The following is a 22,179-nucleotide window of genomic DNA, read 5'->3' as shown; positions in this document are numbered from 1 at the left end:
GACAAGATGACAAGATGTAAAAAATTACGATTTATGAGATCACGAGATTTTAAGGAGCATTTAAGAATGATCATCATGTATTTATAACGAACAAACGAATGAATGATTATATATACATTTAGACAATCATGCCTATATAAAAATTTAATTATAATATAGCTTGAGCATTTGGTGGAGTTGCTATACCTCCTGGAACATTTAAACCCATACTTGTAAAAAAGAAAGTCCATTTATTAAATTTTTTACATTGTTTTGATAATTCCCTAAGATCAAAAAGTTCACCAATTGGTAAACCCCAACCTGCTAAAAATATTTCATGACATGATAAAATATTTGAAGGTGCAGGCCAAGCTTCGTATGATGGACTATGGAAATTATGAGTATGAATTATATAAAAAGATTAATAAATGAAATTAAATTTTTGGAATAAAATGAGGGAAAAAAGAAAAGGGAGGAAACTTACCAATCAGATGCAACTGCTGAAATACCTTTTTCCCAATGCCATTTCCAAATTTCTTCTGAAGATTCAATTCCACAAGATTGATTTCCTTGTTTTTTTCTATTTTTTAATTCATTTCTTTCTAAATTTGATTTTGATAAAATTGATTCAATAAATCCTGTTTTAATTAATAAAATATCACCTGATTTTATATTAATCTTAAATTCTTTTATACATGATTTTATAATTTTTAATGAAATTGGATTTGAATTTGAAAATGAATCAATTGATGGTAAATTATTTTTAGATAAATATAAAGGTATATCAATTAAATGAGCAATTGAAGTTATTGGTTTATCAGAGTAATCTATCATCGAAAAAAAAAGAGAGGTGTACAACAAAAACATTAATTAGTGATTTGATATTTGATTTTTGTTTTTTTCCTCAAAAATTGATTTTTACTGACTTTGTACACCGTATTTCTTTATTTCTTTATTACTAGCTTCTGAAATATCCATTCCTCCGTAAAACCTATTGAAGCACATCATAGAATAATTAGTATTCATCATTTTCTTTGTGATATTAAATGAAAATATCGTAGATACGTGAATTTCCCTTCTTCTGGCCAATTTTGATATGGATAATGTCTAAATCCATCCCATTGTGTTGATCCTTGAGTATTAAAATTTAATATATCATCATTTGAATGTCCAGAACATTTACTTAATTGATAACAAATCCATCAGAATCATCAGTTATCAGATCAGACAATTATTATAAGAATCGTATAATATAAATTGAGAATGTTTGAATGCTTACATATTATGTTCTAAAGGTAATCTCGATGCATGTACAGGTAAAAAATCTAAAGGTAAACTAATTAAGAGTTATTAAAATTAGTTTAATACGTTATGATTTTAACAATTTTTTCCAAAGGTTAAAAAATTAATATACTTCAGATTTATAGTTATCCCTTCTGTTATAGTATCTTTACCCCTTTTTATATTTTCAGCCGTAATTAAATTTAATCTACCTTTTTCATTTTCTGAACCGTATAATCCCCATGCGTTATAAGGTGGTCCAGATTTATCAATTGGTAAAGATGAAAAAGGTGGTATCGATTCAGATGTCATAGTGATTGTGCGAATTGAATTGTGAGAAGCTAGCTTTCCTCAAGGAATGTTTACGTTTTGTGATTCGTTAAAGAGACTGGATCACCATATAAGTCATGGATAAGATTATATTTATGCGAAGGTCTTGTAAGTTCAGTTCAGCTAGCACATCGATGACGTCGAAGCGCGATTATCGGTTCCGACGGAACGAGAGACTAGGTGGCAGCTGCAGCTTAGACTTATCATGACGGATGGTCTATCGCTTCGCTGTAGCGTATAAAGAGATGGGACGCGAAATTAACGCGAAATTAACACGCACTGTACGTTGCTTGAGAGTCATTTGTGCTCGAGTGATATGATCAGTATAGAAAGAAGGCCTGTAAGTGATAAGTCAACTCAACTAATTTCCGAATGGGCGGGTGATTTGCTATTACTTTGAGTCGCTAATCATACTGTCTGAAAATTGCTAATGACAGTTTGGACTCAAATTATCATTCAAGGCTCTTCCAAGCATCCAAGAGAGCTTGGATGTTCCTCTCGCCTATGATGACACGCTTGAAAATCCTTACAGACCTTTTCATAGATCTCTCCTTCCATGACAATGATGACGTTGAAGAGCCTCAAAGGATGGTCTTCCTACATACGTCTTTGCTTGAGGATGAGTTTATGAGCTTAGTAAGTCCTTTCATGATTATGCCTTCGATTGGCACTTGTACTAAGGTCCCGCGTGTATCTTTTCATGAATTGGTCTTCTTGTGATGATGACGCTCACTATCCTTTCATGCTATTTCAGGTCATTTGACCTTTCCTCAACCCTTCGACTTGAGGACGCTTGCAGATGCTCACCTACTTTTTGTGTCACTTTAATATATACTCGGTGTATTATTACCTGCACTCAATCAGTGGATATTCTTACTATTTTCTGCTTCTACCTACTTTCTACTGTGTTGAACATTTCGTAATATACTTTACGAGTAGTAAATGTCCCATGTATAGAGTTGTGTGTATGGTGGACCTCACAGACTGAGAAGTGGCTGTTTCGGAACAATGAAAAAGGTAAATTGATTCTGACTTGCTGCTTATGATTCTGAATGAAGTCATACTTGGATGTCTCTGCTCTTACTGAGGAAAACTTGAAAGGAAGATATGACGCTATCTACAGAGCTGAAAGGGAAAGAACGGATGTCGTGACGATTATCAGTATAATGTCAATATAACGTCATCATGCTTCTTTTTGCTCTTTTGAATGTTATAGGAAAGGATGTAACAGGGCTTCCAAATCACATAAAGGTTAAAACGTTTGTAGCCTGAGTAAGCAACTTGCCATCTCATGCATATAAGTAGGGCTCAGAACCGTATTGCCATCGTGATATTGTAAACGAACTCAATTCTATCTTCTTCGTCAACTGACCACCACACCACAGATTATCGTAATCGTTTGCATTTATAGACTTTTCGAATCACCATGTCATCATCGTCAACTAATTATGATGCTCATATGACGAACAATACGGCAAGTGAAAGGCTTACACGACTCAAAGAAGAGATTGAGGCCTTTAAGAGCCTCGCGAACAACCGTATGAAACAATCGCGGAAATCCTACAATCTTGGAGAAGACCCTGAAAAGCTAGCAGAGGGAATATGTGACACGTCAGAATTTCTGTTCGAAGCACCTGATATCTCTCGAGAAGGTGTAAGGGACGCTAAAGCCATGCGCGACGAACTCTACGAAGCTGTAAAACTCGTGGAGACTGCAGATAAACTCTCTAATACTGCCAAATCGCTTCATGATCGATTCTCAAAATGTAATACTGACAGAGACAATTGTCCAAGAATTAAGAAACCAGAATTAACCGGGCCTGGCAAAACTTTTTTGAACAGTTTTATCGATCTTTACTTGAGTAAGGGTATTATCAATAAAACTATACCCCAAATTGAAGCTTCTCATCCGTTATACGCTGAATATGAGAAGTACTTTGACGAAGGTGCTAGGACTGATCTTAAAGATCGATCGAAAAGCTTCAAAGACCTCTACTGGGAATATTACCTAGACCCAGTAAATCCTTTTCAGTACCCGACAGACGGCACCAGCACTCAAAGCTAGACTGGGACTGGGAATGGGATTGATACAGATCACGCTCTAAATCTCCTAACTTATCTTCTTCTTTAGTTTTCAATGCTCAACCCCCTTGATTCACACGTCACATGCTGTATATGGTTTTATTGCAATATCATGCGATTTCTCTTAATTTACTATCTTTACGATTTGTCGTTTTTATGTATACTCAGATGATGTGATATCGTATCTACCTTTTTAATCTGTTTACAAGATTAATCTACTTTAGCCATGATAGATGAGAATTTACCCATTTAACGCTCGTGGTATAATTATATGTGCAGTAGACCATCCTCCACTATGATGTACATATTCCATTTGCGCTACAGCATATGAACTCATTTCTTTTTGACTGTACCTCGTCCCTCAGTCGAGAATGATAAACAGTCTAAATTGGTCCTCCACACATCAAATGTATTCGGAGGTGGAGGAAAAAGGTTTCACAACGCGTTGAACCGATAAACACCGCCGATGAAATGGAGGTTTGCCATATAAAAGTGGAGAGATAGTGGAGGAGGCGTATCAGTTGATCTTTCTGAGTAAAAACACTGATGTATCATTGCAATGACCGTCGGTATAGCATATGTTTGAGAAGCCAGGTGGGCCGAGGGGCTGTTTATGAATGAAAATCACCGAGGGAGAAATGATAAATCATAGGACTTGATAAGTGATTTGTATCGTATAAATAGCGATACAGAATATGAAAAATCATTATATTTGTCCAATCATCGAAAAGTGAATGAGACAAATTATCAGAAATCAAATTGAGTATTATTAAGATGTCCGATACAAAAGATCAAACTTTTATTTTAGCTGGTAAACCTACTATTCGTATGGGATTAGGTTTAATGGGTTTAACAGCTGGACTTGATGAGCCTTTACCTGATGAACAAGCTTTTACCGTGATTAAGTGAGTACAGGTTTTGAAGATATCGCATTTCGAAAAGGCAGATTTTGGTTATAACCTATTTCTTCAACGCAGAACTTCCCTTGATGCAGATGCCAATCTTTTAAACACTGCATTATTTTATGGAAGTGAGGAAGATCCATTATCAAATTTAAAACTTCTTGGAAGGTTTTTTGAAACTTATCCAAAATATAAAGATAAAGCTATTGTAAGTGTTAAAGGTGGTATGATTGGAAAATTCTCGGGTTGTACTGGAGAGTGAGTTTGATTTCGTCTTCATCGAGATGATATTTGCGAAATGATGACAATTGGCTGAGCTGAGCTGGTGTCGGATTACTGTGTGATAGCTATGAATACCTCAAGAACGAAATATTAATTGCTAAAGATCTATTAAAAGGTAAAGAAATTGATATTTTCGCTCCTGCAAGATTACCTGATGATCGGTGAGTTAAAATAAGTTCTGTTTTATATTCAAAGTTGAGGTTTAACCAGATAAAGTATGATTTTTTCTTTTTTCAGACCTCTTGAAGAAACTATTAATAATCTTATTGAACTTCAAAAAGAAGGTTTATTTAAAACAATTGGATTATCAGAAGTTTCTTATAAAACAATTGAAAAAATAAATAATTTAACAAATGGCGAAAAAATTTCTTCAAATGAAATTGAAATTTCATTACAAACTTTAAATGATTCAGAAATTTTAAAAACAATAAAAATTTGTGAAAAATTAAATATTAAAATAATTGGATATTCACCATTTGGACATGGTTTTTTATCAGGTAAAATAACGAAAAATTTAAATGAAATTGGAAAAAAAGATTGGAGAAATTTTTTACCTAGATTATCAAATGAAAATTTTAATAAAAATTTAAATTTATTAAATGAAATTAAAAATTTATCTAAAAAAAATAATAAATCAATTGTAGAATTAATTTTAGGTAGTATTTTAAATTTTAATAAAATTATTATACCTTTACCTGGAACTATTAATTTTCAAAAAGTTTCTCAAAATGTTAATGTTACTAAAATTATTTTATCAGATGAAGAAATGAAAGAGATTTTGGAAATTATTGAAAGAAATCCAGTTTTTGGAAATAGATATCCTGATGTAGGAATGGGTTTAGTTGTGAGTTGTTAATTTTCACTTTTGTAGAATTTTAACTGACATGATTCTTCTTCTAATTTTTTGAAAAAGATGAGATAAGGATAAGCTGAGAGTAATGGCGGAGAATATATGAATCCGAGTCATCGCTAAATGCACATAAATAGTTCGTTAAATATGCATTGAGTTAATCGTCTGCATAAGATCATAAAACTCGTTTAACTTCGAACCAGCTTTTGAGATAATGGACATTCCAAGCGCATAGACTGAAAAGAATCACAGTCTGAACAATTGCCCACCATTTGACTCTTGAGTTCGTTGATTCGCAAGCTAACGTGGATCACCATATATTAGTGACATTGCTTACCGTCAAATAAGAATTCAATGTAGTAGACTTAAGTTATGAAGAAACTCACTATTTCGATGAACTCTTTCTCTCACCACCAGATAAGCTTGTTCATCTTTAACCAATTGCAATCCAGCACTAAGATCTCGTACTTCTTGTTCTACAGGTGCTATTTGTTCTTCATCCCCTATATATAGTTGCCCGTGAACATTAAAACTGGGATAAGTGGCAGATTAGCCATGATACCAAACTTTATCATACCCTTGAAGGAACAGTGTAATCTAAAAGCTGGGTAAAGCGTACCTCAGAACTTTCCTAGCGTAACTACTCATTTCGTTACTAAAACAATAAGTGTATTTCCCACTTGAACTGGCCGATAATGAAAATGATCCTTGAGACTTTTTATGTTGTGTATATATTGTTTTGCCATGAGGGTCAACCACCTAATAGCAGAATAGACGTCAATGCTTCTTCCTATTCGTCAATGAAGCAAATGGATTTTGGTGGGGCATGAAACTTACGTAGAAATCTATATCTAGATGTCCTCCACTGGTCGATCCTCCTACTTCGTAGGTTATAGTCATCTAATCGATGTTTCAGCTCGAGCTCTACAAGGAACGGAAAGTCTTTCATGAATGGGATAGGTCAGAAGATAATTCACCTTATCTTGAGGTTGCAAACTTTCGAAATAACATTCCTTCTCTCCTGGATCTATATCTATACGGTGTGCGAGGGTGAAAGGAAGGACTAGCAAAAATAAGGTGAAAAGGTTGGTTAAACGAGGTATCATCATATAATTCCGAGTCTTGCTGATATCTTGTGCCCTTCCCGGTTCGATTTGTACAAGTGTATATGGTATATCTAGTCAACTATTGATGCAATTACTTACAAATATACATAACATTGACATCATCTTCTAGGTCTTCAGTAGTGAACAACGAACAACTCAACGTGGCACGCGACGTGATTTAGGCGTCTCAGAAGGCAATGAATCTTGAGTTAGGCACACGTGCGTGGTGGAGCTAAACTAAGATCAGCAAGTTTGCAAGTGCGTCAAAAGCGCGTGGGTGATCTTATATCGACAAGACGAGCTCATTCCATTATATATTTAAACTAATTTGCCATCGTATTCATTCATTTCTCAAGAATCGTATATCCACACATTCACATACCCAGTGAGTAAAATTGTACCATATAAATCGACTACTTGTATCAGATCCCATCGCTGCAAGCGGAGGAAGAAAAATCGATAGGAAGCTAAATTGTCTGTGCTTGAAATAGATAAATTACTTTTCATAATGGCTGAACCTACCGAACAAGTTGGAGCTGTGAGTTAGGTTCTGTAACCACCAAGACAGGTTAAACAGGAATCTAAGATGGGAGGAATACTGCTTATGTTTAAATGGTGTAGGAGGAGCACGACCCTCACTTCGAACCAGTCATCAAGCTCACAGAACAAGTTGAAGCTAAGACTCACGAGGAAGATGAGGAAGTTCTCTTCAAAATGTGAGTATCCTTTTTGTCCTTGGCGATAGCTTTTGGCATTTTTCCAATATTCGTATTGTCAATCAAGTTCATTTGACAGCTGACTCACTGTTGGTGGTCTTGTAGGCGAGCAAAACTCTTCAGATTCGCTAAAGAATCGCTCGAATGGAAAGAAAGAGGTACAGGAGATGTCAGATTACTTAAACACAAAGAAACCAAGAAGATTAGATTAGTAATGAGACGTGATAAGACACTGAAAGTTTGCGCTAACCACATCGGTGAGTTGTCCTATGAAATTGAAAAGTGGATTTTGGGACATGATAGTAGAACAACGTCAATGCGTTCAATCCGAGTACCCTGTGCTCACGAAAATCTTTTACTCTGTAGTTTCTTCCGATATGAAGCTTTCACCAAATGTTGGATCTGATAGATCTTGGGTATGGAATGTTGCTGCCGATTACGCTGAAGGTGAAGCTGCTCCTGAAACTTTGGCTATCCGATTTGGTAACTCCGAAAGTTAGTAAAATACTTAGTTTGTTGATACGAGAGTCAGAGATCCAAGCTGACATTTATAATGTAGATGCAAACCTTTTCAAAACCGCTTTTGAAGATGCTCAAACTGCCAATGCCGGTTCAGGTTCTGCTGCTGCCCCTTCCGCTGAGGAATCTAAGGAGGAGGAATCTGCCGCTCCTGCCGCTACTGAGGAGACTAAGGAAGTTGAACCTGTCAATGTGAGCTAGCCGGAAGACTGTTGATCTTGGACTCGAGCTGACTTAGGCTCAGGAGACCTCCGCTGCTGCCGAAAAAGAAGAGCCAAAAGAGGAGAAAGCTGAGTGAGCATCAATAATATTCATATTTATACCAAACAAAGTCCTTTGCTGACTAGATGATGCATCTTGAATTTTAGGGACGTAACCAATGCTTCATCAACTCATGAACCAGCTGCTCCTGCCGCTACAACCACAACAAGCGAAGAGAAACCAACCTCTACTACTGAAGAAACTAAAGAAGTCGATCAACTTGCTGCTGATCTCAAAGCTCAAGCTATCACTGAAAAGTCAGAAGCTGCAGGAGAAGACAAGAAAGAGGAAACTACCGCTTAAATTGATCCGATTTGAGTGTTAATCAGTACAAGGTGGATAAGAAGGGGTTGAATAAGTGTTTTTTTTCCCTTTCATAATTCATTAATACGTATGTGCCATGAAATGATGAACATGAATATATGGGATATTTCAAGATTGTCTCGATCTTCTCGTATTGGATTTGATGCAATCAGCAATAATCATGTGAATAAAAGCCCATGAGGATTCAATCAATGATCCCTAGCTGGAATCCTGCAGAATGTTAAATTGTGCATGGAGTGGAATTGCTTTTGTCACATAGTACATAGTATTGTGTTTACCCTAGGCTCCCCTCATCCTTCTTTTCAATCAAATTAACTCAAATCCTCAACCAATATCCCCTTGTGTCATCCATCTCTACTCAACCTATTACTGAGAAGGTACTTGTAATAACAAGTTACCCTCAGCAGCAGGAACATAGCTTACATTCTTACTTTGAGAGAGAGTTGCGGCTAAAGAATTCAGAGCAGAATTAGTAAAACCTCCTATCTAATTTTATTCTCGATTATGTAAAAATCGAATGAAATTCGAAGACTTACCAATTTCTCTACTAGCTTCAATTTTTCTAAATTGAACAAAAGCATCTCCAGCTTTATTAATTGCTTTTGAAATTGTATTAGCAGCTTCTGCTTCACCTTCTGCTCTTATAACAGCTGCTTGTCTTTCTTGTTCAGCTTTTTCAACTACGAATTTAGCTCTTTCTGCATCTTGTTGAGCAATTTGTTTTTGTTCAACAGCTGTTGTGAATTCTTTACCGAAACTATTGAGCGTATGATAAAACTCATATAAGCCGATATCCTCTTAGTATCCGTTAGTGTTCAGATCGAGAATACTCACGTCATATGTGTCTGAGATAATGAGTTTGATAGGAATTAGCCGCAAATCGATAGTAGATTGAATGAGAGTGAACTCACGATAGATACGTCCTCTAGTTGGATGTTAAATTCTTTTGCTCTGTTCAACAAGTCATCCCTGATTCTTGCTGAAACAATTTCTCGGTTGGTGATTAATTCGGAAGCTATTGAGATAACGATGAGCCGGATATTCACTTCGATGAGAGAAAATAATACCGATGACTTACCATCGAATTGTGCAACAGTGGCTTTCAAAACCTCATTACCGATCGAAGGAAGTACTCGCTCATCATAGCTATAGATGAAATAATCATCAGCAAAACTCTGATAATACATATTGCAGAAATATGGGACGAGCTAGTACTCGATATTTGTAGACTTACTCTAAACCCAAGTTTTGGTATATCTTAGGTAAATGATCGATATCGGGCCTTGACATTACCCTCAAAGTCAAAGATACCATTTGCATATCTAATTGACATTTCACTCAGCACGGTATTTAAAGAAGAAGGTAAGATGTATTTACCCTTCGATCCAGTTGTAGTCGATATATTCCTTGGCTTGATTCTAACATCGTATAAAATGGCTTTTTGTAACCATGGAATCAAGAAATGTGTACCTTCTCCTGAAGCCTGAGACGTAGATCACGATAGATCATTAGCGCAATGCTTTCATCAGAAAGAAACTGAATACACGGAAAAGCCAAGTCTAGGTATTTAAATCGTTTTACTCACATCTGGTCGAACTCCCTTGAATCGATCGAATAATACAGCTCTATATCCACCAGGAACATCATACAATGAGGATTGAACTACCGTTGCTCCGATAGCGATAGGTACTATTAAAGATGATCAGCCAAAGGAATACGATACCAATATAAGAGTGATCCATCGTGACCACAGGTGGCCATATCGATCGGCTTAATCAGATGAATTCGCAAAGCGAAGCCAACAGAGAAGGGACATACCTATCAATCGTGAAATGTTCTGTGCGAAAGCCATCTTGATAATGTTTTTATATAGTGAGAAGAAGCTTTCAGCGATCAATAATGATATATGATAGTTTTGTTATGCTTATACGACGTCGAATGTACATTCAAGAAGCCTACGAAATCGCCCGTCAGCGACGGCAAAGATCCCAAATGATGAGAGATCGGTAGACGGACATCTATGAAATCTCCATTTAAAAGTTAACAATTACGTAAGTCTTGGTATGAAAAGCTGTGATTACATCACCTGATCTGAAGCGGGGAAAAAGAACCGCAATGATCGTCCAAATATAACGTCAATATAACCGTTACTTTTTTAACATATATTTGGAATTTTCAGAAATCTAAACGGTGAATTATCCCATGAAAACATATTGAGAGTATCCAAGCTTACCCTGTAGGTTGGGTTAAATCAGGAATGCCAGCGGCTCGTACAAGTGACTCACCAGCTCCGGATGAAATAGAAGATCAGGGTCAGGAAAATGATGGGCTTTCAAGAAGAGCTGTGCGTATTCCTGACCTTTTATTTCTATTATTATGAGAGAACGCTGATAGGACAATTGAACTTCAAAGTGTACTGAATGTAGTCGACTGAAGCGTAAAGTAAGTCACCTCGCACTTATCTAAGTTAAAACATAAGCTCATACGCAAGACAGTGCGACCGTACAATACCTTGTGGATTATGTATTAAGCTAGGTAAACAATGTATACAACCTACTAGAAGAAGACGTACGAAAGAGTAAGTCAATATAAGGTTATTAAATATACCCGTAAAAAGCTTTTAGTAACTGTTTTCCTTGGGTAGATACGTTGATGAGTTAGAAAGTCGATTGAACGAATTACAAAGATTATCAAGCGAAAGATCTTCGATGATACCTGAATTACCTCGAAGTCTCGGTGTTGGTCCGAGTTCAGGTACTATACCAAGTTTGAATTTAGGTCAAAGTTCTACTGGTAGACCTTCACCAGGTGAAAGTAGTCGTTCTTATATAAACGAGTCTAATGAAAGGAATCGAGACGAACTAGAATTGAATAACTTTATATCACCTTCCTCGGCAGATTTATCTATATCTTCTCATACCGAGTCATCTTTTAATTTACCTCAATCTTTGTGTTATGATTTCGATCCTTCATCATCATCTAAGACAATAGCCGGTTTAACAGCAGTACCAGGTCCTTCTTCTTCTTCTCGTATTTTACCCATACCTGATATACGCCCAACATTAAATCAAACGATTTCTCAAACTCAAAATTCCCTACCTAGCAAAAGTAATCTAGTTCAAGATTTTCAAACTCCTTCATCAAGTCGAAGTCATATCAACATACCTCCTGCATCGCACGTTTCAAGTACTCGTTCCAACCCACCTACAAGCGAGGTATTGGAAAGACAACCATCGACTGCGAGAGGATATGAATGGAATGAAAGGTATTCTCATCTAACAATCAAAGGGAACGATGGGTATGCTTCTTTATCGATCAAACCCGACGGACAAGGCTATCTAGGTGAGTCGATCTTCCAAAGCCAATCAAACGAAATTCCTTATTGACATTATATAACAAATCAAGGTTTTGCATCTGGATCAACTCTATTACGAATATTGCAAATTTGTGCAGGTTCAATACCCTTAACCAATATAGATTCGGATTCTGCTCTCACAAATCAAGCTGAGATTCCAAGAGCAGATTGGAGACCAACTACAGCGGAGATTGATAATTACCTGGCAGCATATTTTGAACTTTATCATCCTCAATATCCTTTATTTCACGAACCGACATTCAGAGCTCAATGGAGTGAGATAATACCTTCACCTAAACAGAAAGAGTAAGTACTTCCTTGCGCGATGTCTGCCGTTGGCTAATATTGGATGGTGATTGGTAGATGGGAATTCTTATGTAATATTGTTTTATCTGTAGGGGCATTTTGCTCTTATCGACCAATGTATGTCGTGGACTATTTTTTAGAACTTGCTATATCCCTTATATCGGCAGAACATCTCGAATGTGGTAGCTTGACACTTGTTCAAGCGTTTTGTGTGTTGAGTAATCTGAGTCAGAAGAGGAACAAACCAAATTCCAACTCAGTTTACATGGGAATAGCAATTCGTCAAGCTATAGGATTAGGTTTACATAGAGAATTACCTTTCTGGAATATCACTCCTTTCGAAAGGGAGACAAGGTGAGTTAGCAGTCGAATGTATTGAAACTTGTAAATATATAAGCTGATTGAATCATTGATGTAAGGCGAAGGCTATGGTGTGCGTGCGTTGCTTTCGACGCTGGAGCGTCTATAACTTTTGGTAGACCTATAGTATGTGGATCAACTTCCATCTTCACTCGCTTGGTCGACTGACAAATGATATCAATCAGCTTCAACCCACTTATCCTGCTGAATCGGATGTACGAATGGTACACAATGTTCACGATAAAGTGAGCGAATTCCTCACAGATATGCTACAAGCATGTCGCAGATATTGAGAACGATCTAATATATCTATTCTGTCCTTTTAGTCTTTTACTCCCAATGCTAAAGAGGCGCCGGTAGAAGTGAGCGAACCGACAATATATTCAGCGATAATATGGCATGCACGATTTATACAGGAGACAACACACATTTACGCAAAAATACAATGTACAGCACCAGCACCAACAGCAATTGAATGTTTACAAATGGATTATGAATTAGAAGAATGGTCAAAATCAATTCCTGAATATTTAAGACCAAGTTTATCAAATATATATCCATCTTGGTTAAGATTTGCTCAACATAAGATGTTTTGGAGATATTGTAATTTTAGAATAATTTTACATCGTAGATTATTTTTAGAAAGAGCTTTAAGAGGTTTACCACTTTGGCAAGATGATATACCTATTGAAGAAGGTATGTTAGAAGCTGAAATGGATTGTTGTAAAAGATGTCAAAATAGTGCAGCAGAAACTATAAATTCTATTAATGATTTTTTTCAAAATAAACCTGGAAAAGAAAATAGATTAGAAGATTGGTATGGTTTGTGAGTTTGATTTTAAATGATTTGAAAGATTTTCTTGAAGAATAAGAGAAACAAAAAGCTAATGTTTTTTTTTTGATTGAAAGACATTTCTTATTTCAAGCATCTTTTATACCTCTTATTGCATTACATACAGATAGATTTTCAATGAGAAGATCAATTTGGGAAGAACAAATTCAACAAGCAAGATCAATTTTAAATTCATTAAAAGATGATCCAATGGCAGAACGTTGTTTACAAATTATTAATCTATTACAACCTACAGCAATTTCAGAACAAAATTCAAATTTAGAACAAATGGACGTTTTCGCAGAAGCAAATAATTGGTTAGATGATATCTTTCAAAGTAATCCTCAATTAGGTACTGAATTTTCTTCAACTAATGGAACAGGTGGTGATTGGGCTCAAAATCTGTAAGCTGATTCTTCCCTTCTCTCATTTATACATGTTTGCTGATAGAAAACCCTTCATAATTCAGAATGCCATTTGCAGATCTTGGGACATTAAGTAGTATATGGCCAGGAAGTAGTAATGTCTTCGGAGGTAATAACGGTTTATAAATAGATATATTGTTGTATCATTGTTTGATGGATTACTTTGATAAGTATCACGACGCATTTTCATATCTCACCAAATTCGACGTGATTAGGGGAACACTTCACCAATGTAATGAATTGCAGTATTGTTTTCATTCAATTTTCATCGTACATACTCTTAATGAATTACACATCATCAACATCCCCTGTCGAAATTACCCAATAGCTTAAACTTCGATAAATACCATAATAAAATCTCCACATATCTACACAATAAGAATCTACCACCTATTTAAGATTTACAAATCTTGAATTTGAACTTTAATAGCTCCTTGAGTAGGATCAGCTGCAACGTGGAAAGCATCAATAGCTTTATTTAAAGGGAATCTATGAGTTACTAAAGGTTTTAAATCTATTAATCCACCTTCAACTAATCTGATTGCTTTAGGATATTGATTTGAATATCTATATTGATATTGTAAATCAATTTCATTTGCTGAACAATATCCAAATGGATATTTTTGTTCTGAAGGTCCTACACCTATTACGAAAACTTTACCACCAAATACAACTGACTAAAAAGATTTTGAAAAATCAAAGTTAGTATACTATTTACTGAATTTATATGTAATTTCATTGTAATTGACTCAAAAGCCAAGTGTATTAAAAAGTATGAGGAATTTTTGTTTTCTTCACTCACGTAAATAGCAGCAGTTATAGAACTTTCAAATCCAGTACATTCTAATGCAAATTTAATATTTGTACCTGATTTTTTTTTAATTTCACTAGCTGTTTCTTGTGGTGACCAATTTCTTTCAATTTTACATGTTCTTACTGTTGGAATTAAAGTTTTCGCAAATTCTAATCTTGATTCTTGTAAATCTGTTATAACAATTGGATGACAACCTGAAGCTCTTGCAGCTAATAAAGTTACTAATCCTATAGGTCCAGCACCACTATTTTTTCAGGTAATTTCAATCAATCAATCAATTGTCACGTTTGGATATATCCAATATTGATATCTGAACTTACCAAATAACTACTGGATCACCTAATTTAACATTTGCTCTTTCTAATCCTGCTAAAGCAACTGCTAAAGGTTCACAAAGAGAACCTTCTTCATAAGAAAGATTATCTGGTAATTTATGAACCCAAGCTGCTGGATGAGCATGAAATCTAGTTAAAGTACCATGATATGGTGGAGTTGAAAAAAATACAACTCGAGGACCTAATTAAAACATTTTTTTTAATTAGAGACTCTAAAATAATTTGAAAAGGAAAAAAAAAAAAAAGTTAAAATCAAAACTTACAAGCATTATATCTACCTGTTCTACACATTTCACAATCTGCTTGACCACATGGAATACCAGCTTCGATAGCAACTCTATCACCAATTTTTAATGAAGTTACATTTTCACCTAATTCAATAATTTCTCCTGCTGATTCATGTCCTGCTCCACAAGTTGATTCTACTATCATTGTAGGACCAATTTGACCATGTTTCCAGAAGTGAACGTCAGAGCTATAAAATTCGTACAATATCAATATAAATATATATATATATATTTCAGAAATGAAGGAAAAGAAAGTAATTGATTTGAACTCAAAGAATGGAATATAACTTACCCACAAATACCAGTTGCTCTAACTCTAATAATTACTTCACCTTCTCTAGCTTTTGGAATAGGTTTTTTAATCATTTTAATATTATGTTTTTCATCATATGCACATGCAATATTAAATTTATCATTTTTTAATTCTTCATCATTTTCTTGAAGAACTTTAAATTCTGAATCATTTAAAATTATTTCTGGATCATATTTAATTTCATATTGTGATTTTAAAGGTGGTTGAGGTGCTGATTCAACTGAAGTAGCTGTATGAATCGTACCATTCACTTTAGGAGTACAAGATTGACACATTTTTCTTTAATGTTCAAAGCTTTAGTAGTATATTTTGAATATAATAAGAATAATGAGATTTGCGCTTCGCTTTTGAAATAATAAAGAATATCTCAAGAAAGATTTATATATCTCAAATTTCGACTTACATATAAGAAAAAAGAATCATCTGAATTACGCTAAAGCCTAGTTTTAATACAACACGAAGCATGAGGAAAACAATATGAGCCGAAATAATCATCATTGGCGGGAATTTTAGACCGCCAACTTATGATAAAAAGTTGAACCGATCGGCTGAAAGATTCCGGAAAGACCGGCTTACCGAAGACTTTAATAAGAATAGTTTACGAGTATAACCGGAGAACAGATGGCTGAGTACTGTGCTCAGAAAAGTCATTGTACATGAGGTGCAATCTATGGTTGGTTGGAATGTCGGAAGGTGAGATTAAGTTTGAAGTTTGATTCATGTGGATGTTGGAATATCACAAGGTGAGATTAAGTTTGAAGGTTGATTCATGTGGATCTCGTCTTTGGTACTCTACATGAACCTAACAGATCTCAAAAGTCACGTGACAGTTAGTGCCCCCGCTTTTACCGACATTGATGACGGGATATTGATAAAGCCCCGAACAACGATCGACGATATCTGTGCAACATGCGTGGAAAGGTACCATCAGAAAAATACTTGACAATTCTCAATGCCCGAGTATATGAGAATTATCAAACAGTGATGATTGAGATCTTGACAGATTTATAGGTTACATATGCTGTTTATCTAATATGTATAGACTATCCTGATATTTATATGCAATTGTCCATCTAATCCAAATATACTTAATAAGTTGTAAAACCTAAAAAAACAGAACATTTCAATATCAAATTTATCGTTGTCTTTAAACAATTTAACAAAATAAACGTGACTTACCACCATCAATAATTAAATCATGACCAGTCATAAAAGTTGAACTTTGTTGAGAACACATTAAAACAACCATTTGACCAATTTCTTCAGCTTCTGCAAATCTATCAACTGGTGTATCTTGTTTCCATTTTAAAGGCCATAAAGAACCTTCTCCTGGAGGTGGTTCTTTAATCATATCAGTAGCTACGTAACCTGGTGAAATTGAATTTATTGTTATTCCATATTTTGCCCATTCTCCTGCTAAACTCTAATTAATTTGAAAGTAATTACATTTTATCAATTAAAATTCCTTTTTTTTATAAAAGCAAAATTTAGTAAAAACTCACTTTACAAGCCATTGTTAAACCTGCTTTTGAAACGTTATATGCCATTTGTCTTTGTGGTCTCATATTTACTACACCTGAAATACTTGAAACTACTAAAATTCTTTTATTTAAATTTATTTTTTCAATATCTAATGGTTTACCTGGATCATTTTCTGATTTTATTGATGCACCCATACCTAACCAATGTCTTACAAAACCTCTACATAATGTTATAGGTGCGTAAAGATTTGTTTTCATAATCCAATCAAGTTCGGCTAAAAAAATTCAACATAATTACAATATGAATCAATTAAAATAAAGATCGTTTTGAAAAAATTATACTTACAATCACTCATATCTACTGTATCTCTCCATAAACTAACACCTGCATTTGGAATAACAATATCTATTTCTCCTATTTCTTTACTTGATAATTCAATTACTTCATTTACTCTATTCGTATTTTCTCCAGGACAATAATAAACATGAATAGGTACTTTAAATTCAATTGAAATTTTTTCAACAATTTCTTTTGGATCTTTTGAAGTATAAGTTACAATCACAGTTGCTCCAGCTTTCAACAACCAGAAATAATTCATATTAGCAAGGTAGGTTCAAGTATCGTTCACATAAATACATGAATAAGAAGTCTGTTTACTCACCTTTAGCAAATGCAGTTGTAATTGCTAAACCTATTCCTCTTCCTCCACCTGTTATAAAAACTATTTTACCTTTATAATCAATTGTCACTGTCATTTCGATCTTGATCTTGATCTTTTGGTTTGTATATTGCTCGTTATTTGTTGGATATTGTTATATCCATTATGCTAATATCTTCAAAAAGATGATAAATTCCAAAGCAACATACACCGGTATTGATTATGCTTCCTGTAAATTTCGGAATATGCAGTAACAACAACAACAACAACAACAACGCACGGACCACTTATTCCGCAATCGGAATTCAATACCGCTTTTTACACCGATTATCATGTGTCATATGTTATAACCGGTCCGAACACCTAAACATATCAAGCGAGAACGTAGTGAGCAGCAGGTAATAGGCTATAGGCCTATAGGCAGTACAATATGAGGAAGATCATCAATGCAATGGATTTAGTTGAATTCTTCATCAAATCATCTTGGAATGGAGTAACTCTGCAAACGCGTAGGGATTTGATGTGATATGAATAATAGCCTATAAGTATCAAGTACTGCAATACGACATTCATGACATCGTAGCATACATCGAATAGAGATGTGCGATTGTGGGTTGAACAGATTCATTGACGACTGAATGATAAAGTGCAAAGTTCGATCAGCCAATATGAGATGAAAGGTTTAAAATGGGTACTAGTTGTAGACTGATTGCTCTCACGACATGATAATACTCTGCACTCTGATTCCAATCATCGTGTACATTCAAAGTATGAATACATTCCAACGCGTCTGAGCAGTCTGCACATAGTCGCTATATTATAAAAGACATTCGTGTATTGTCAAGATCTTATTGACGGATCCTGTGCCAGAGTCATCACCCACATCACCACTCGGTTCGAACGTTGATTCCTCGGAATCATCCCAATCGTGAATGTCGGCCGCTTCGTGACACGTTTATCCAACTACACTTGAAGATCCACCACAACCCAATAAGGTAGCAGTCGTCGAGCCCTACAAACATATTTTATTAGCGTGATCCAAATTGATTGGGTATTCTCATGGGGAAAATCTCACAGGGTAATACCAGAAGGACACGGCGATGATGAGATACAGCATCATAAGTACCAATCCTTCCATCCAGCTACGACGAGAGACATGAGCTTCGTACAGTAATTACGACAAATATCGGTAAAAAACAGGTGACTTACTTGGATCGTCCATCAGCCAAAGTTTGATTTACAATCAAGACCGATAAGAAGACGACGATCGATTCATAAGCTAAGCGACACATAATTAGCTTGACTCTAGACTGGCTATGATTTCGCAAAGACAGGTCTACTAACGATCGAACAATAGACTGTTTTGACATGACCACGATCAGCTTGCCTGGTCAAACGTTCTCGACTAGATAAGAATCTGCTACTCACGTCATTGGTTTGCCGATTGTCCAAGCCAATAATTGAATGACAGGTATGACGAAAAGAGCGATTTGAATGGAAGATCCAACCTGAAAAGTTCAAGTCGAATCAGCGAAATGGTTCGATCGACATAACACGAAGGTAGAGGTGCACCTACAGCTACCGATATTGACAGATCAAGCTTATCTTTTACGGATACCGATACAGCGGTAAAGTGCTCAGCGGCATTACCCACCTGTCGATCATTCGAACATAACTCAGCACACCACTTGCTAGAGACTGGTCATAGTGGAGTAAGGGAAGAACTTACAATAGGAAGCAAGATCAAACCGACCCATTCAGCCGACAACGAAGGATGGGATTCGACAAGACCGTTGATGGAATCAACCAAGAACTCTGCCGTGACTCCAACGATAACAGTGATGAGCACCATCAAAGCCTGAATGAAGCACCTATCAGCAGTCATTCTATGAGAAGGATTGAAAGAACACTCACGACGGTACAAACTACATTCATTTGAGGAGTTTCTTCCTCATCTTCCTCTTCTTCAGCTTCAGCATGTCTTTGTACGGTAGTATTTTCAGGGGCGATAGTCCCAGGACCATGTACAGCTGGTATAGCGCCTGCTGCTGAAGTGACCCCTCCAGTATTTGACGTGGTTGTAGATTCAGATGTAGTGGTTGTAGCTTCTTCCTCATCGGTCTTCTTATGCCTGTGGAAATTCTTGAATCTCAATTTTTCGGAAACATTGTTGATGGCTTCTGGGTATGCCGTTGAGCCAGTAACTTCGTCATCGACGTAGTATGCCTTGCAATTGATCGCTAGATTAGCTTGTCAATCGTGAAATAGTGACCCAGTAGACTTACAGCGTGAGTGTACATTTGAAAGAAAAGGTATCCGAGATACAATATCAGAAGCAAGATGGCAACACCATGAGACATGGCCAATAAATCAGCTCCTTCACCTTGCGCAAGTTGATCTGCATCGGTATTAGAAGTACTGGAACTGATAGAGAAGTGGAATGCTGAGGGAATAAGTACGGCAATAACCGCAATGAGCAGTAAAGAAGCATTTAATTGAGCAGCAGTGGACTTGATAGCTTGTTCTTGATATTTGACTCCTCCCGCGAAGAAACACCTGAGAGGTATGAACAAATGTTTAGCATAAATATACGGATTGCGTATCACTGCGGCGATTGGTTTTCACTTACATTCCCAATACCAATAGAATGTTACTCAAGATCGAACCAATCAAAGATGATTGTACAACTTGCAGCTCGCACTAGAATGTTTTTCGTGTTTGTCAGCTTCATGCTGATGACCAAGAGAATTGGTGATGATATCAGAGAACACACCTTGATTAGCGCCAAGATCGCTACAATCAGTTCAACGGCATTACCCAATGTAGCGTTCAGCAGACCACCAAGTGTTTGACCTAATCTGAGAGCCGCTTCTTCAGTGGCGAAACCAAGTAAGCCGGCTGTGGGAAATGAATCAAAGGCAATATCAGCTTGTTTTCTTTCCTTGAACTGTGGTGAAGACAGTTTATGAGTTGGACTACTTACCAAGTGGAATGATAGAGATGAAAGTCATGATAAACACGACTGTATCTGATATATTTTCCTTTCCACCATTATGTTTTGCGAGATATAAAGCCCATCCAATAGGTATAAATATCAACAAGACGTTTCTACAGAGTCAACAAGTATGATCGTCAGTATTGAGCGGCGTTCAATTGGATTAATGATCCAACTGATTGAGATAGCATTGAACTTACAACCAAGTCGACATAATAGCTGCTTTGATACTAGCCATATAAGTTGGAGCCTTCCCAACTTTTTTAGGAGGAGTAAATAAAACAGTTGTTACTCTTCTTACTAAACTTGCATTAGGATCTAAAGATGGATTCCTTCTAGATGATCTCATAGATTCATTAGTTTGTCTTCTTGGTACATCTGGATGTCCATCAAGAGTAACTTGTTTTGCTGTTCTTCTCCTAGTTCCCATTCCATTTGGAGTTGATCTTCCTCCTTGTGCATCGGCGGGAGGAATTTCGGATCTCAACGATGGAGAAGATGGTGGTGAGGTAGTGTATCCATTAGCATTTGGATTATCTGAAGATGGAACGTTTAGTGTAGAAGATCGTGTTTGAGGTAGTGAAGGAGCAGGTTCAATGGTAGTTGAAGGAGGAAAAGAAACCCGACGTTGTTCAATAGGTGGTATAGGATCAGGATTAGACATGATTGGTTTGTTAGGTGAACAGGTAAAAGAGGTTGCGGAGAAGAAAGATGATCAGGGATGGATGTAAGAAAATGAATAAGTCAGCGTTGAAGACGAAAGCTATGCAGATTGTTGAGGTAGGGGTTCTATGAATTGGGTAGTGAGGAAAGGGGGAAAGGGGGAAAGAAAACATACAATTATCTGTCATTTTGTAACTGCCAAAGTCGTGTTTACTTCATTTATATTGGCCTGTGCTATTCCTGAGTATATCAAAGGACCGTGTAGTGATGACAATTATAAAACACGTTTCTTATTATAATTTGGAAGTCCGAGTGTAATATAAAGAGGGGTTCAAAGTAGAGATGATGATGGTGATCGATGTAGATCCTTTGAATCAACTTGGTATGTTGTTGGTTATTTTGTTTCTCTCTACTAATTGGATTACAGGTGATAGTTCAAATCAAGATAATATAGATGTAACGAGGAATTATTAAAGCGTACTGATTATGTAGTAAGAGAATTGAATAGTGAATACAAAGTATGGTAAGGTGTATTTAACTAGACTTGGAATTCTCAGATCTACTCGTATTGTTTTGAATTTGTTTTCATAATGTGATCTGTTACCATGCCGCGTATGAATAGCGGTACGAACCCTTAAAAGATATTCTAACGTAACGCAGTCTTTATGTCTTTTTTAATTAATGGGAATTCCAAAATACGTCACTTGTCAAATATACAATAC

The 22,179-nt window shown here is 36.0% G+C and overlaps 10 protein-coding genes across 10 annotated transcripts; 4 read left to right on the top strand and 6 right to left on the bottom strand.

Annotated features, from left to right (window-relative positions):
• Window positions 1-148: 148 nt before the first annotated feature.
• I206_104410 (uncharacterized protein) lies at window positions 149-1,572 on the bottom strand (the record flags this gene model as incomplete). The annotated part of the gene is made up of 6 exons (XM_019155747.1): window positions 149-365; window positions 464-806; window positions 906-970; window positions 1,045-1,161; window positions 1,259-1,315; window positions 1,394-1,572. 6 exons carry the CDS (start codon window positions 1,570-1,572, stop codon window positions 149-151), a joined length of 978 nt encoding a protein of 325 aa, XP_019010705.1.
• Window positions 1,573-3,016: 1,444 nt separating this feature from the next.
• I206_104409 (uncharacterized protein) lies at window positions 3,017-3,655 on the top strand (the record flags this gene model as incomplete). The annotated part of the gene is made up of 1 exon (XM_019155748.1): window positions 3,017-3,655. One exon carries the CDS (start codon window positions 3,017-3,019, stop codon window positions 3,653-3,655), a length of 639 nt encoding a protein of 212 aa, XP_019010706.1.
• A 791-nt stretch (window positions 3,656-4,446) lies between these two features.
• Window positions 4,447-5,712, top strand: I206_104408 (uncharacterized protein; the record flags this gene model as incomplete). The annotated part of the gene is made up of 4 exons (XM_070202944.1): window positions 4,447-4,577; window positions 4,650-4,832; window positions 4,922-5,017; window positions 5,094-5,712. 4 exons carry the CDS (start codon window positions 4,447-4,449, stop codon window positions 5,710-5,712), a joined length of 1,029 nt encoding a protein of 342 aa, XP_070059045.1.
• Window positions 5,713-5,881: 169 nt separating this feature from the next.
• I206_104407 (uncharacterized protein) lies at window positions 5,882-6,815 on the bottom strand (the record flags this gene model as incomplete). Its single annotated transcript, XM_019155750.1, has 5 exons — window positions 5,882-6,006; window positions 6,093-6,238; window positions 6,326-6,465; window positions 6,544-6,606; window positions 6,684-6,815. The coding sequence occupies 5 exons, from the start codon at window positions 6,813-6,815 to the stop codon at window positions 5,882-5,884; spliced, it is 606 nt and encodes a 201-aa protein (XP_019010708.1).
• A 505-nt stretch (window positions 6,816-7,320) lies between these two features.
• On the top strand, window positions 7,321-8,611 carry I206_104406 (uncharacterized protein; the record flags this gene model as incomplete). Its single annotated transcript, XM_070202943.1, has 7 exons — window positions 7,321-7,350; window positions 7,434-7,528; window positions 7,634-7,785; window positions 7,895-8,023; window positions 8,088-8,239; window positions 8,292-8,341; window positions 8,416-8,611. 7 exons carry the CDS (start codon window positions 7,321-7,323, stop codon window positions 8,609-8,611), a joined length of 804 nt encoding a protein of 267 aa, XP_070059044.1.
• Window positions 8,612-8,998: 387 nt separating this feature from the next.
• I206_104405 (uncharacterized protein) lies at window positions 8,999-10,484 on the bottom strand (the record flags this gene model as incomplete). The annotated part of the gene is made up of 9 exons (XM_070202942.1): window positions 8,999-9,081; window positions 9,169-9,389; window positions 9,467-9,477; window positions 9,544-9,647; window positions 9,711-9,778; window positions 9,867-9,954; window positions 10,010-10,115; window positions 10,218-10,321; window positions 10,451-10,484. 9 exons carry the CDS (start codon window positions 10,482-10,484, stop codon window positions 8,999-9,001), a joined length of 819 nt encoding a protein of 272 aa, XP_070059043.1.
• Window positions 10,485-10,889: 405 nt separating this feature from the next.
• I206_104404 (uncharacterized protein) lies at window positions 10,890-14,036 on the top strand (the record flags this gene model as incomplete). The annotated part of the gene is made up of 11 exons (XM_019155753.1): window positions 10,890-10,976; window positions 11,045-11,074; window positions 11,128-11,210; window positions 11,277-11,974; window positions 12,038-12,293; window positions 12,351-12,647; window positions 12,713-12,779; window positions 12,839-12,898; window positions 12,980-13,479; window positions 13,563-13,889; window positions 13,955-14,036. 11 exons carry the CDS (start codon window positions 10,890-10,892, stop codon window positions 14,034-14,036), a joined length of 2,487 nt encoding a protein of 828 aa, XP_019010711.1.
• A 275-nt stretch (window positions 14,037-14,311) lies between these two features.
• On the bottom strand, window positions 14,312-15,934 carry I206_104403 (uncharacterized protein; the record flags this gene model as incomplete). The annotated part of the gene is made up of 5 exons (XM_019155754.1): window positions 14,312-14,587; window positions 14,713-14,968; window positions 15,045-15,240; window positions 15,323-15,534; window positions 15,639-15,934. The coding sequence occupies 5 exons, from the start codon at window positions 15,932-15,934 to the stop codon at window positions 14,312-14,314; spliced, it is 1,236 nt and encodes a 411-aa protein (XP_019010712.1).
• Window positions 15,935-16,747: 813 nt separating this feature from the next.
• I206_104402 (uncharacterized protein) lies at window positions 16,748-17,896 on the bottom strand (the record flags this gene model as incomplete). Its single annotated transcript, XM_019155755.2, has 5 exons — window positions 16,748-16,764; window positions 16,839-17,082; window positions 17,162-17,415; window positions 17,487-17,714; window positions 17,803-17,896. 5 exons carry the CDS (start codon window positions 17,894-17,896, stop codon window positions 16,748-16,750), a joined length of 837 nt encoding a protein of 278 aa, XP_019010713.2.
• An 858-nt stretch (window positions 17,897-18,754) lies between these two features.
• Window positions 18,755-21,458, bottom strand: I206_104401 (calcium/proton exchanger; the record flags this gene model as incomplete). The annotated part of the gene is made up of 13 exons (XM_019155756.1): window positions 18,755-18,811; window positions 18,875-18,941; window positions 19,009-19,078; window positions 19,144-19,157; window positions 19,228-19,307; window positions 19,376-19,453; window positions 19,529-19,657; window positions 19,714-20,025; window positions 20,085-20,355; window positions 20,429-20,499; window positions 20,573-20,697; window positions 20,783-20,907; window positions 20,995-21,458. 13 exons carry the CDS (start codon window positions 21,456-21,458, stop codon window positions 18,755-18,757), a joined length of 1,863 nt encoding a protein of 620 aa, XP_019010714.1.
• Between the last annotated feature and the right edge of the window lie 721 nt (window positions 21,459-22,179).

This window comes from Kwoniella pini, chromosome 5, assembly GCF_000512605.2.
Source record: "Kwoniella pini CBS 10737 chromosome 5, complete sequence".
NCBI classification, from domain to species: Eukaryota; Fungi; Basidiomycota; class Tremellomycetes; order Tremellales; family Cryptococcaceae; genus Kwoniella; species Kwoniella pini.
Note: the sequence above shows the minus strand (reverse complement) of the source record. Positions and strands in the feature narration are given on the sequence as shown.